The sequence below is a fragment of the Quercus suber genome, unplaced genomic scaffold (genome assembly GCF_002906115.3).
Source record: "Quercus suber isolate HL8 unplaced genomic scaffold, Cork oak 2.0 scaffold_1092, whole genome shotgun sequence".
NCBI classification, from domain to species: domain Eukaryota; kingdom Viridiplantae; phylum Streptophyta; class Magnoliopsida; order Fagales; family Fagaceae; genus Quercus; species Quercus suber.
Window position 1 is genome coordinate 58663 of NW_027070497.1, and position 12270 is coordinate 70932.

Here is a 12270-nt window from a genome sequence, read left to right on the forward strand (position 1 = left end):
ACGCACCAGAAGCTAGAAACATATACATTTGTCATCATATGACTAATGGGGGACACGCAATATCCACAGCTTAAAAAGGAGCTTGTCTGGTAGATGCCGATATAATTTACTCTTGAGTATGGGGGACAAGCGTTGACGAGGGCCAGGTTATCCTAATCATATAATCAGATTCAATTTAGCTTGCCTTTATTTTCATTACTCGTGGGGGGGAGTGTAATTTGAACGTGCACAATCATAATTACAGACTAATAAATGTAAGATGCATGAGTGCAATAATAATAATAATGATGATGATTTGCTAGTTACACCAAGTGTAACTTTGAACCTATCTATCTCTCTCTCTCTCTCTCTCTCTCTCTCTCTACACACACATACACTAATATGTTTTTACAAAACAATTAGGGGGGGACCATTGCCCCTGTGGTCAAAGTCTCCCTCTTTCCGTGTCTAGAGTTTTAAAAAATTAATGTTTTTTTACAAAACAATTAGAGGGGACCATTGTCCCCATGGTCAAAGTCTCCCTCTGTCCATGTCTAGAGTTTAAACCTTACCTATGCCAAAAATCAATGGTGTATTCATGAAATGATGTCTTCAAGCATGGCCAACTGTTCTCCCCCTAAATACACGGCTAGGTGGTCCTTCCCTCTTAATGCGTGGCCAATTCTCCTTCCCCAAATAATGTGAAGTCATTCCTTTTCTCAAATGCATGGCCAGTTAGTCAAGAAAATAATTGAGAGGATACCAAAAACATGAAACATCAAACCTATTAGTGACAAGAAGAGAGAGACACGAATTAAAGCAATGGTCATAAGTCTACTCTAATTAATCATACGTGAGAAAATAAAAACATAAGCATTAAACATGATTAATGCCTTTTCGACAATCCCATGTAGTGCTGTGTTTGGTTAGGACGAAAAGATATAGGATGAAAAATAGGAAAATAAAAGGGAGAGGAAATTTTAATTTTCCATTATTTTGTTGAAGTGAAAAATAAGATCAAAGAAAATAAGGTGGTTGGAGTTTTCCACTTTGAAGCCATCATTTTATTTTAATCCAAAATAGAAATAAATGAATGGAGAAATAGAATTTAGAAAAAAAAAATTGCAAAATCTCTCCTCGTCTTTTTCATCCTTGCATTTTTATATATTAAAAGTGTCGAGGCTTCTTTTTACATTTCTTGTACCTTAGACACCCGTCTTGATGTTATTAGACAACACTTAGTCTAGGCTTTTCTAAGAAGGAAGTTGGGTTTGATGCTCCGTGGAATGGACTCCAAAGTACCATTTTGCCGTTGCTAGTTTGTGTGCAAACGTTGAGTCCAAAGTCCAAGGGAAGATGCCACAAAGTGGGCTTACCCTCTATTTCTGCCGCAAAAGGAACTTTTCTCTAGTTTCTTCCGCAGGACTGACTTTTTTGTTGTGCAGTAAAACTTTCTGCTATATAGTAAAGCCTTCTGCTGTGCAGTAAAACCTTTTGCTATGCAGTAAAGCTTTCTACACTTTTCTGCAACGTGAATGACTACTCTTCATTTCTTATTGCAGAAATACTTTTCTACTTCCTGCATATAAACAAATCTAAAACCCAAAGAAAATACTCATCAAGCAAATGTTAGTTTACATGGGTTAGCTTATTCTCAAATATATACATACATAGATCGTAAATACACATATATGTATTCACATATACATATATAAAATATATTTTGCAGGACATGAGATACAATGTATATGTATATATACTTATGGTAGGATAATGATTAGTTTGTGTCAAAAGTAAAACACGTAATAACAAAAAAATAAGAAAGCTTTAGCAGAAAAGGTTTAGCTAGTATAATAGCTAATACAATAAATATAATAAAAATGTGTTACAGCAAAATAACTAGTACATCAAGTAAAAATACCACAACAGGCCAATTGATGCAGCAAACGTGATTGGAGTAAGATATATGAGAATATTTGAGAATATCTTATTCCTTGAGGGCTTCATATTTGGAGTCTTCGTTTCTTTTATTGTGGCAAAAACAATAACTTTTTTTTGAAGTTACGTTAATTTTAGAGTGAAATATAGAAAATCACTAAACTTTGCTTCCTAATAAAAAATTAATAGGAAATTACGAAACTTTTCTTCCTAATTACAATTTAAGGAAAATACACAATTTTGATTCTTAGTTAAATTCTAAAATTAAGGTAAAATTACATTTTTAAAAATGCCTAATCTAGAATCAATGATATAAGATTAGTGGCTAAGTTTAGAAAATAGGAAGGTATAAAGCACAAATTATTTTGCTCATTGTGTCAAATCAAACCTTGTTTTTTTTTTTTACCATATTAAATTCTAAACTTTATAAATCATCACAATCTAAACTCTTGGACATTATCTATTAATGGTCCGTTTGGTTAGGCGTTTTAAGAGCCTAAAATAGCATTTTTAAAATCCAAAACCCTATTTCGCAACAGCAACTCTTCATAACTTTTTTAAAATGCTCATTTTAAACTCGAAAAACAATTTTGCAATAGTCTATACAAACATACCCTAACAACCATTAATGAAGCAACTTATATGGTGACAGGAAAATTTTCATTGACACCTATTTTATGTAAAGAACAAAGTTTAGATACAAAATTAATTGTAGCCTTATTCAATACCTTTTTATTGAAAGTGAATTTTGACAAATCTACCATTAGATTATGTCTTCTTCTTATATACTTCATGCTTGAAAAATTTCTAGAAAATTAAAAATCTATAGTTATGTCATCAATAAATTGTTTAAATTGCAAGTTTTTGTAATTTAAAATTATGCATAAAATATAAGCTTATAGATCATATAGTATATAATATCCGATTAACACAAAATTTGACATGTGTATTAAGAGCGTAATAAACATGCAATTCAACGGTTATATTTTCAAAATATGTAGTAATATTTATTTTATTGAGTAAGGTTGTAGTCTTAGATTACAACAAATTTTGTAGTTAAACTTTGTCTTTATGTAAATGGCATTATGCATGCAGCAAGTGGTTGTTTTCTTCTCCACATGGGAGAGAGATAGTGACATTACAAAAATGTGAACAACTATAGATAATTAGTATATTCATTTATTCCATAAGCATATTCCATAAAATAATAATTTGGTATAAATGCAAATTTTGTTGAAATAAAAGCTTAAATAAATAGATCCACGTGACAAAATCCTAGACTATTCCATTTGAGGTTCCTACTTTATTTATATATATATATATACACACACACACACGCACACATACATACATGCAGAGTCATGCACATAAACATATAAATATAGAATGACATACTTTAAATTTATTGTAATTTTATATATTATTATAGTAAATTTCAGTTAGTTAAATTAGCAAAGTATCTTGTCTTAAAAAAAAAAAAAATCTCAAAAATAAGTTGGCATGTTTGACCTAAGAGTTAAATTCTATAAGGACGTGGTGTAAAACTCATGTTTTACCCCTCCAATCCCAATATGCCATATCATCTTATCACATATTTAAGAATAAATACAATTACACACAATCAATTCATATAACCATATATAAATCCAACCAAATTGGGAATTTTTTGAGATGTTATTAGGTGGGATATGATGTATTGAATTTTAAATAAAATGCTGATGTGGCAATCACTTATTGGATGGTGTAAAACCTATGTTTTACACCCCATTCTTATAGAATTTAATCTCTTGACCTAATGATAAAAAATAATTCTACATGGGTTATAAGCTAGTAAGAACATAATGTTTTGATTGCCATTATTTATAAACTAAGAGGTTTTAAAATATCAAAATTAAAGAAAGTTGGGGTTGGAATTGGAGTGGTGTTGCTGAGATATCCGTGCATATAATTATCCGTAAATTATCCTGAAATATTATTTATTTGAGCTTTAATTGAATGAATTGTCCTGAAATATTAAATTTTTTTTAAAACATGTTTTTTCCAAAATGTTATATTTTTTTGTTTGGGCGGCTAGGTGAAAGAAAGCTTTTATTTTTATTATTTGACTGAGAAAACGAGGGAAAACGCAAACCTAATTTTCTAAACGAAGCTTCTCCTCTCTGTTTTGTCCATTCAGGCATTCTGCTTAAACGCCCTTGAATTCAATATTTCATAAATAAAACCATTTTCAACTGTCTCTCTTTCTCTCTCTTACTCTTTGTGCTGCTGTGTGTGTGTGACTGTGTTCCACTTTTTGCATATAATAATCTGGCTGGTGTTGAATAGTTCCCATTGCCCACTGCTAATATTTTATCATGTTTAACTTCGATGGCTATCTTTCTTCATTAAAACAACCCCCCCCCCCCCCCCCCACCCTCCCCCCCCCCCCCCAAAAAAACCTTTTGAAAAAATTAATAGATTAAAAAAAAATATATATCTTAAACAATGTGAAGATTCTTAAATAATTTTGTCATCTTGGCCCCATCTCTGGTAATATACTTATACAAAATCTAAAAATAAACACAATTTTCGTTTAAATAATATACAATCTACAAATACATGTTAACAAATTACAATAATTATACATTTAGCATATTTAAAATGAACATATAGGTATTTTAACAATTACCTCAACAAATAAAAGAGAAAAAAAAATTCTAAATTTCATCTCAGTACATCTAAGGCTTACTTGTACACGGCAAAAAAATTGAAAAGTTTGAAACTTTGTCTTTCCCACACAACTACACAGTTGCAGCAGTCTTGCAGAATAGAAAAAATCTTTCTTACAAAGTTACACAGGTGACTCTCTCTCTCTCTCTCTCTCTCTCGCTCTCTTTGTCTCCGTTGAGGACTTGGGCTTTGCATTCTTCTTCTTTTTCTTCTTTCAATTCTTTCTCTTTGCCTTCAGCCTCCTTCAGTCCTTGCCACTGCACTGCCTTTGCCCTCTTCTTCTTCTTCTTTTAATTTTTTTTTTTAAGATTTTAGTTCTTTGCTTTTCATCCATTTGTTTAAAAGTAAAGGTTTTGCACTTTCAAGAATTGCAATAGTGTAATGTATGTACTATGTGTTCAATTTTTCTTTGATAATCGTACTATGTATTGAATTTAGACAAAAAAAAAAAGTGACTAAGGACTTGTTTGGTTTGTTGATAACTCAAAACTTAGTTCTTAAAACTCAAATCTCATTACTCAAACTTGTAACTCATATTTCATATCTTGTTTTTTAATTTTTTCTTAACTCACTCAATAACATTTTTGGCTCAAATATTTATTTGGTTTGGTCTTCACTGCTTTAACTCAAAAGTTGTGGAGCCCACAAGTCAGAATGGTAACAGTACCACAAAAGTCCACACCCGTGAAATTTTCTCTCTCTCAATTCCCCGTTCATTTTTCTCTCTGCAATTATCATCTTCCTCTTTAATTTCTCTACCTAGCAACCCCCCATATTTGAAAATCAAATCTGAAACAAATTAAAACTGTCTTAAACATACAAACATAAACCCAAACCCATGGAGGAAGAGATAGAAACGGCCACCACATCTCAGATCCAAACCCACCACAGCCACACCACAAATCTAAACCCCACACCGACACCCATAACCACATCTTAGATTCAAACCACGACAGCCACACCACAAAATCCGAACCCCACAACCACATCTCAAGTCCGAACTTCACACCCACAAATCAGATCAGAAACTTGAAATCACCATTAAAATACCATAGAAAGTACCAAACAAACCCACAAAAAAAAAACAAAGAAGAAATAAAGAAATAAACAAAGAAACCCTTAGAAAGTACAAGACAAACCCACAAAAAAAACCCACAGATCTTGAAAGAAGAAATAAAGAAAGAGACAAGACGAAGTTGAGAAAAGAAATAGGTGAAGAAAAAAAGGAAAGAAATAAGAAGAAGCCAGAGAAATAGGCATGAAGAAGATAAAGAAAGAAAGAAGGGATAATTATAGTAAACCCACCTGGGGTTAGGCTCGTTTTCACTTTACCTACCCGTGGTTCAAAACTTAATACTTTGCCCACCTGAGGTGCCTTCCATTAGGGATCTGTTACCCACCTCTCCATTTGCCGTTTGAAAAACTCATTTTTAGAGAAAAACAAACATAACAAAGATCAAAAAGTTAGAGCTTTTTATTTCTGATGAACTTCTAAAAACACAAATCAACAGCATTGCTATTCTCCTCATGAACATAAGAACACAACATTTGTAAACCACGGCTTCACTCAAAATCCCAAGTCATTAGTGCAAGCTCATCTCCAGGCTCCAGCGACCAAGATCGAAACCCCACAAACTACTAAAGCCATAAAATAAAAAACCAAAGCATGGAAAACGAGTCAATCAGTTCTAGTTTCATTGGGTTCAAATTGTATTTCTTGTTCGTTTTGATTTTGGAAATCTGGATTTTTATGGAGGCCGTGGGAGAGAGAGAAAAAAAGAGAGTTCTTTTTTTTTTTTTTTTTTTTAATAATTTTTTTATAGTATTAATACAATTTAAAGAAAAAAAAAAAAAAAACAAAAACAAAAATCTAAAGATCTAGAAATCAGCCTCCAGTGCCTAGAAAACTGAACTCCAAGAGAGGGAACCACTCCAAATCTTTAGATCTAGAAAAATTCTGTAACTTAGCCCAGAAAACGAGTCAATCACTATTGCTATGACTTCACAAGAAGTCATTTGCTTTTGGAAGACGCCAAACCTGGGTAAGAAATTGTCATAGATGATAGAAGATTTTTTTTCCACCACCACTATCAGAACCCACAACTTAGCACCACCACCTGCTCACAATCCATAACCACCACAAGCCACATCCCATAACCCCACATAATCAGATCATTATCAAACCCACAACCAAAAGCAAAAAAAGAAAAGAAAAAAAAGAAACCCATGAAGCAAATATAGTGGTTGATCTGAGTTTGGTGACCGAGTCGAAGCGAGCGAAGATAGAAGGAATCGAAGAGAGCAAATCAGCTCGAGCGTTGAGAGAGAGACGATGACGGCTTTGACCGTCAAGCTGAGCCACCTAGGCAAACGAGCGAGCACCTTTTCCGGTCTCCGAAGCCGAGGAAATGGAAAATGCTAGCTAAGCACTCGTCAGGAAGATCGACTGTGTAGTCACGGCCAATGCTAGCTAAGNTACCACCACCTGCTCACAATCCATAACCACCACAAGCCACATCCCATAACCCCACATAATCAGATCATTATCAAACCCACAACCAAAAGCAAAAAAAGAAAAGAAAAAAAGAAAACCATGAAGCAAATATAGTGGTTGATCTGAGTTTGGTGACCGAGTCGAAGCGAGCGAAGATAGAAGGAATCGAAGAGAGCAAATCAGCTCGAGCGTTGAGAGAGAGACGATGACGGCTTTGACCGTCAAGCTGAGCCACCTAGGCAAACGAGCGAGCACCTTTTCCGGTCTCCGAAGCCGAGGAAATGGAAAATGCTAGCTAAGCACTCGTCAGGAAGATCGACTGTGTAGTCAGGCCAATGCTAGCTAAGCGTTGAGGGAGTACTTGGGAAACAGGGTTAAATATAATATGAGAGGAAGTGAAGGTGAATTGAATAAGAGAGGTGTGGGGTTGAGTTTTTGAGTTTGAACTTTTACAAGTGTGGACCGTGGGTTTGAGTTTGAACTTTAACAATCCAATCACTTTTTGTGTTTGAACTTTTACAGGTGTGAGGAAGTGAACCACGTTTCAATGGGTTTTCCAAGTGTGGACCGTGGAGCATGTAATTGGATTGTTAGGATCTGTTTGATGAAGTCTTTATTGAAGGAATTGTCCTATACTCCCACCTCTGCATCATCCTCCTGATTAAAAGTGATTTCATTGAGCATTTGATCTGTGCTATTGATTTGTGTTTTGTTCTTATAGAAGTTCATCAAAAATAAAAAGCCCTAACTTTTTGATCTTTGTTATGTTTGTTTTTCTCTAAAAATGTGTTTTTCAAACGGCAAACAGAGAGGTGGGTAACAGATCCCTAACGGAAGGCACCTCAGGTGGGCAAAGTGTTAAGTTTTGAACCACGGGTAGGCAAAGTGAAAACGGCCTAACCTCAGGTGGGTTTACTGTAATTATCCCAAGAAAGAAAGAAATAGGAAGAATGAAAGAAGCTGGAGAAAAAAAAAGGCACGAAAAAGAGAGAAAGACAAAAGAACCCACCGTGACTATTGAGTTGCAATAAGTCTTTGTCATGGGTCCCACTAATTGTATTTTATTACAAATTGTGATTAAACTTATTACTCAAATATCTGAAAATGTGTTTTCAGTTTCTATAATTCAAATTCAAAATTTTGAATTTTTAAGAGACGAAAATAATCATTCGAAACTAAGTTAAACACTTTGTCATTGTGAGACCCACTTGTTGTGAGTGATGGATCGTGATACCACTAAGTTTTCATATTATCCAAACAAACTCTAATTTTGTCCCTTTCTCAGTGTCATTGTCAGTAACTTATTTCTGTGGGCCCCTCAATTTATGACTTAATTTTGTGAAGCGTCTGTGCTTGACAGCTTGTGCTTATGTTTGTGCAGCATTTTGTCATTTTCTCAATATTATTGTCAGTAACCTATTTTTGTGGGCCCCTCAATTTGTGGCTCAATTTTGTGAAGCGTCTGTGCTTGCGCTTGTGCTTGGCAGCTTGTGCTTGTGTTTGTGCAGTAATTGTATTTTCTTTGTTAAGTTTTTTTTTTTTCTTTTCATTGCTTTATTTTTTAAATTTCTTATAATATATTATTTATTATTATAATAATCAATATATTATAAACAATATATACTCATATATTTAGACTTTAGTTGTTGTTTATTATATATATATATTTTTATATATATTGACATTTAAATGATTGTTTGTCTTTTATTTAGCAATTTTTAGACTATTAATATTTTTTTAGTATATTTTTTAAATATATTTTAGTTTATACATATTCAGTTATGAAATATTTTCCATTACTATTTTTGATTTCATACACATACCCAAAAAAATTTTAAACATAGCCTCTCAAATATAAATTCCTGGTTCCCCAATCTCTTTCAATTTGTTATTAGTTATTACCCTTTCACAACACTATTATTCCCATTACCCATTTTCAGATTTTCAAGTTTCAACCCCACCATCAACATCTCCTTCTTGGTCTCACTTACGTTTACCAAGTCAAACCTCCCCTGTATATTACCGATCAAAGTTAAACCCCAAGATGAGTTTCACTTCTCTCACTTTTTATCAATTTCAGCATACCCACCTGACCAATTATTTTGCTTCACTTCTTTGCATTGATTATATGGTCAAGGGAGCAGCTTGTGTCCAGTGGAAGTTTCCACTGGACACGTTGGATGATGGACATGTGTTTACTCTTGGACACGTGTCCAAATCCGGACGTGTCCAGTGGAAATTTCCACTGGACAGAAGCCGGGTCCTATAGTCAAATACCAAGTTCCCTAGCTGTCTCAGCTTCATTCTGTTTTTAGTTGACCAGACTATTTCATTGCCAAGTCTTCCTTTGATGTTGAAGAACAAGACAATATTAAGTGCCTATATTCATTGGGTATTCTTAAAATTTTGATCTTGAGTTCTGTTGTTGTAGTTGGGTTTACTTCTTCTTAGTCACTGTACTTGTTGTTCAACTTCAATCTGCTGAATCAGCCTAATTCAAGTTCTTGATTGCATATTTTGACATATAAAAAAAGAGTGTCCCATACAATTCTAGCTTTATAAGTACTGAAAGATTTGTTGTTTAATGAAGAAGCATGCTGCATATGCTCAAACATACTCATTTGGAGGCTCAAACCATGGTCAGGGTCAACAAGCTGTGCCATTTCAGACCAACAAGAGTTCCCTTAAAGTTTTGCTGCTACATGGGAACTTAGATATCTGGGTTAAGGAGGCCAAAAACCTTCCTAACAAGGATTCGTTTCATAAAAAGTTAGGAGAAATGTTTTCCAAATTGCCTGTGAAGGTTAACAACAAAATTGAGGGGCATATGTCCGATAAGATAACAAGTGATCCTTATGTCACAGTATCAGTATCAGATGCTGTAATTGGGAGGACATTTGTGATTAGTAATAGTGAGAACCCAGTTTGGAGGCAGAATTTTAATGTTCCTGTTGCACATTATGCTGCAGAAGTGCATTTTGTTGTCAAAGACAGTGATATTGTTGGCTCACAGATTATGGGTGTTGTGGGAATTCCAGTGGAGCAATTATATTCTGGCATGAAAATTGAGGGAACCTTCCCAATTCTTAATGCCAGTGGGAAGCCCTGTAAGGCTGGAGCTGTCTTGAGTTTATCAATTCAGTACACCCCAGTGGATAAAGTGAACATTTATCATGGAGTAGATTCAAGTCCTGATTCCCAAGGGGTCCCTGGTACCTACTTTCCACTTAGGAAATGTGGAAAAGTGACACTATATCAAGATGCCCATGTTCATGATGGTTGCCTTCCCAGTTTGAAGCTTCATGGTGATGTTCAGTATGAGCACAGGAGTTGTTGGCATGATATCTTTGAAGCAATAAGTAAGGCCCGTCGTTTGATATACATTGCAGGGTGGTCGGTGTACCACAAGGTTAAACTGATTCGAGATGGTAATAATGCAACAGATTGCATGTTGGGGGATCTTCTCAAAATCAAGTCACAAGAAGGTGTAAGAGTGCTGCTCCTTGTATGGGATGATCCTACCTCTAGGAGCATTTTGGGATTTAAAAAAGTAAGGAACTAAGAAATTTCACTAGCATATGTCACCACTATTCCATTATGTAGCACAATTTAGGATCAAATATCATTATATACTTTGCTGGTTAAATTTTTTTTTTTGTCTTCAAATACTGCAATGGTTAGTGAATTTCCTTATCATTATGGTTTTTTGTTTTGTGAAGTGAAATTGCAATAGAAATACAATTTTGTTTTATTCCTCACAATAGCCCTTCTGAATTTAGTTGAGATTTATTGAATTTACATTTGTTATATAATAGCTGTTAGTATCTGTTGTAGTGGTATTGAAGTGTTGAAGTGTTGTAGTTTGTTGCTTATGGTTTATATATACATGTAAGTAAACTACAAGTAGTTTAGCAGCAGCTTAGTATAGTTGTTCTCATACGGCAGTCGTTTAGTGTTAGTTAGATTAATAGAGTTAGTTACAGTTAGTTATTTTCACTGTTTGTTTCTGTTTCATTTTCCCGCCTCTGCTCTCATTATATAAAGAACAAAGTGCTCCAAGATAATATATCGAGTTCATTTCACAAGATTCATTTTGTCATATCTCTCTCTCTCTCTCTTGGTGTATGTGTATTCCTCCATTGACGAATCTTTGGAGCTTGTGTGAATTCAATATGGTATCAGAGCTGAACTAGTTTCAGAGATCATTCATTTCTGGTACTCTCTGATTCTTCCTAGTTCAATTACGTTTTCCTTGATTCCTTAATGCTTCATTCAGATCAACTAGAAATTTGCCTTATTGTATTTCTGTTGATTCTTGCATTAGGATCATCATCTTCTAGGTCTTGATTTCCTTGTGTGTTGAAATCTTGATCGTGTTTCCTTGTTCATAATTGAAATTCCATTCTCAGGGTTTCAATTCCCTTTCTTTGAGTTTAGGTTTTCCAAGCATTTTTTTTTAATCTGATCAAGATTGAGATCTAAATCTTGATTTCCTATATTTCTTGATCTTGATTTCCTATAGTTCTTGATCGATTCTCGAGAAATTGGTTCTTGATTTCTTTTATAATTACATCTAGCTATGACTGAGAGTACTTCAAGTGCCTCTAATCCCACTGTCCAGCCTTGGGAAAATACATCCAGTCCATATTTCCTATCTAGTGGAGACAATCCGGGAGTTTCCTTGGTGGTTCAACATCTCACCGAAGAAAACTATAATACCTGGAGTAGAGCAATTCTCATTTCTTTGGATGCCAAAACTAAATTGGGATTCATTGATGGCTCTATCCCCAAGCCTCAATCTGTTGATCACCCACATTACACAGCATGGTGTAAATGTAACAGTACTGTTCTAGCTTGGTTGTTTAATTCTGTTTCCAAGGATTTACAATCAAGTATAGTTTACTTTAAGACTGCCAGGGATGTCTGGGTTGATTTGCAAAACAGGTTTGGTCAAGGGAATGGACCTACAATCTTTGATCTAAGAAAGGAGATTAGTTCCTTGACTCAGGAGGACTTAACCATTAATGCATACTATGCCAAATTCAAAGGTCTCTGGGATGAATTTTCGAATTATAGGGCATGTACATGTGGTCATCAAGTTGAGGAATGTACCATGTCTTTTCTGATGGGGCTGAATGACACATATACAG

General features: G+C 34.4%; 1 protein-coding gene across 1 annotated transcript in view; it reads left to right on the forward strand.

The window, feature by feature from the left end:
* Positions 1–9439: 9439 nt before the first annotated feature.
* LOC136065711 (phospholipase D gamma 1-like) overlaps positions 9440–12270 on the forward strand; it is a 15535-nt gene continuing 12704 nt past the window's right edge. The window contains exons 1-2 of the mRNA XM_065769244.1: positions 9440–10670; positions 11742–12235. Coding sequence (XP_065625316.1) covers positions 9705–10670; positions 11742–12235 — 1460 coding nt within the window. The 5' untranslated portion in view covers positions 9440–9704. The remainder of the gene's footprint in view (positions 10671–11741; positions 12236–12270) is intronic.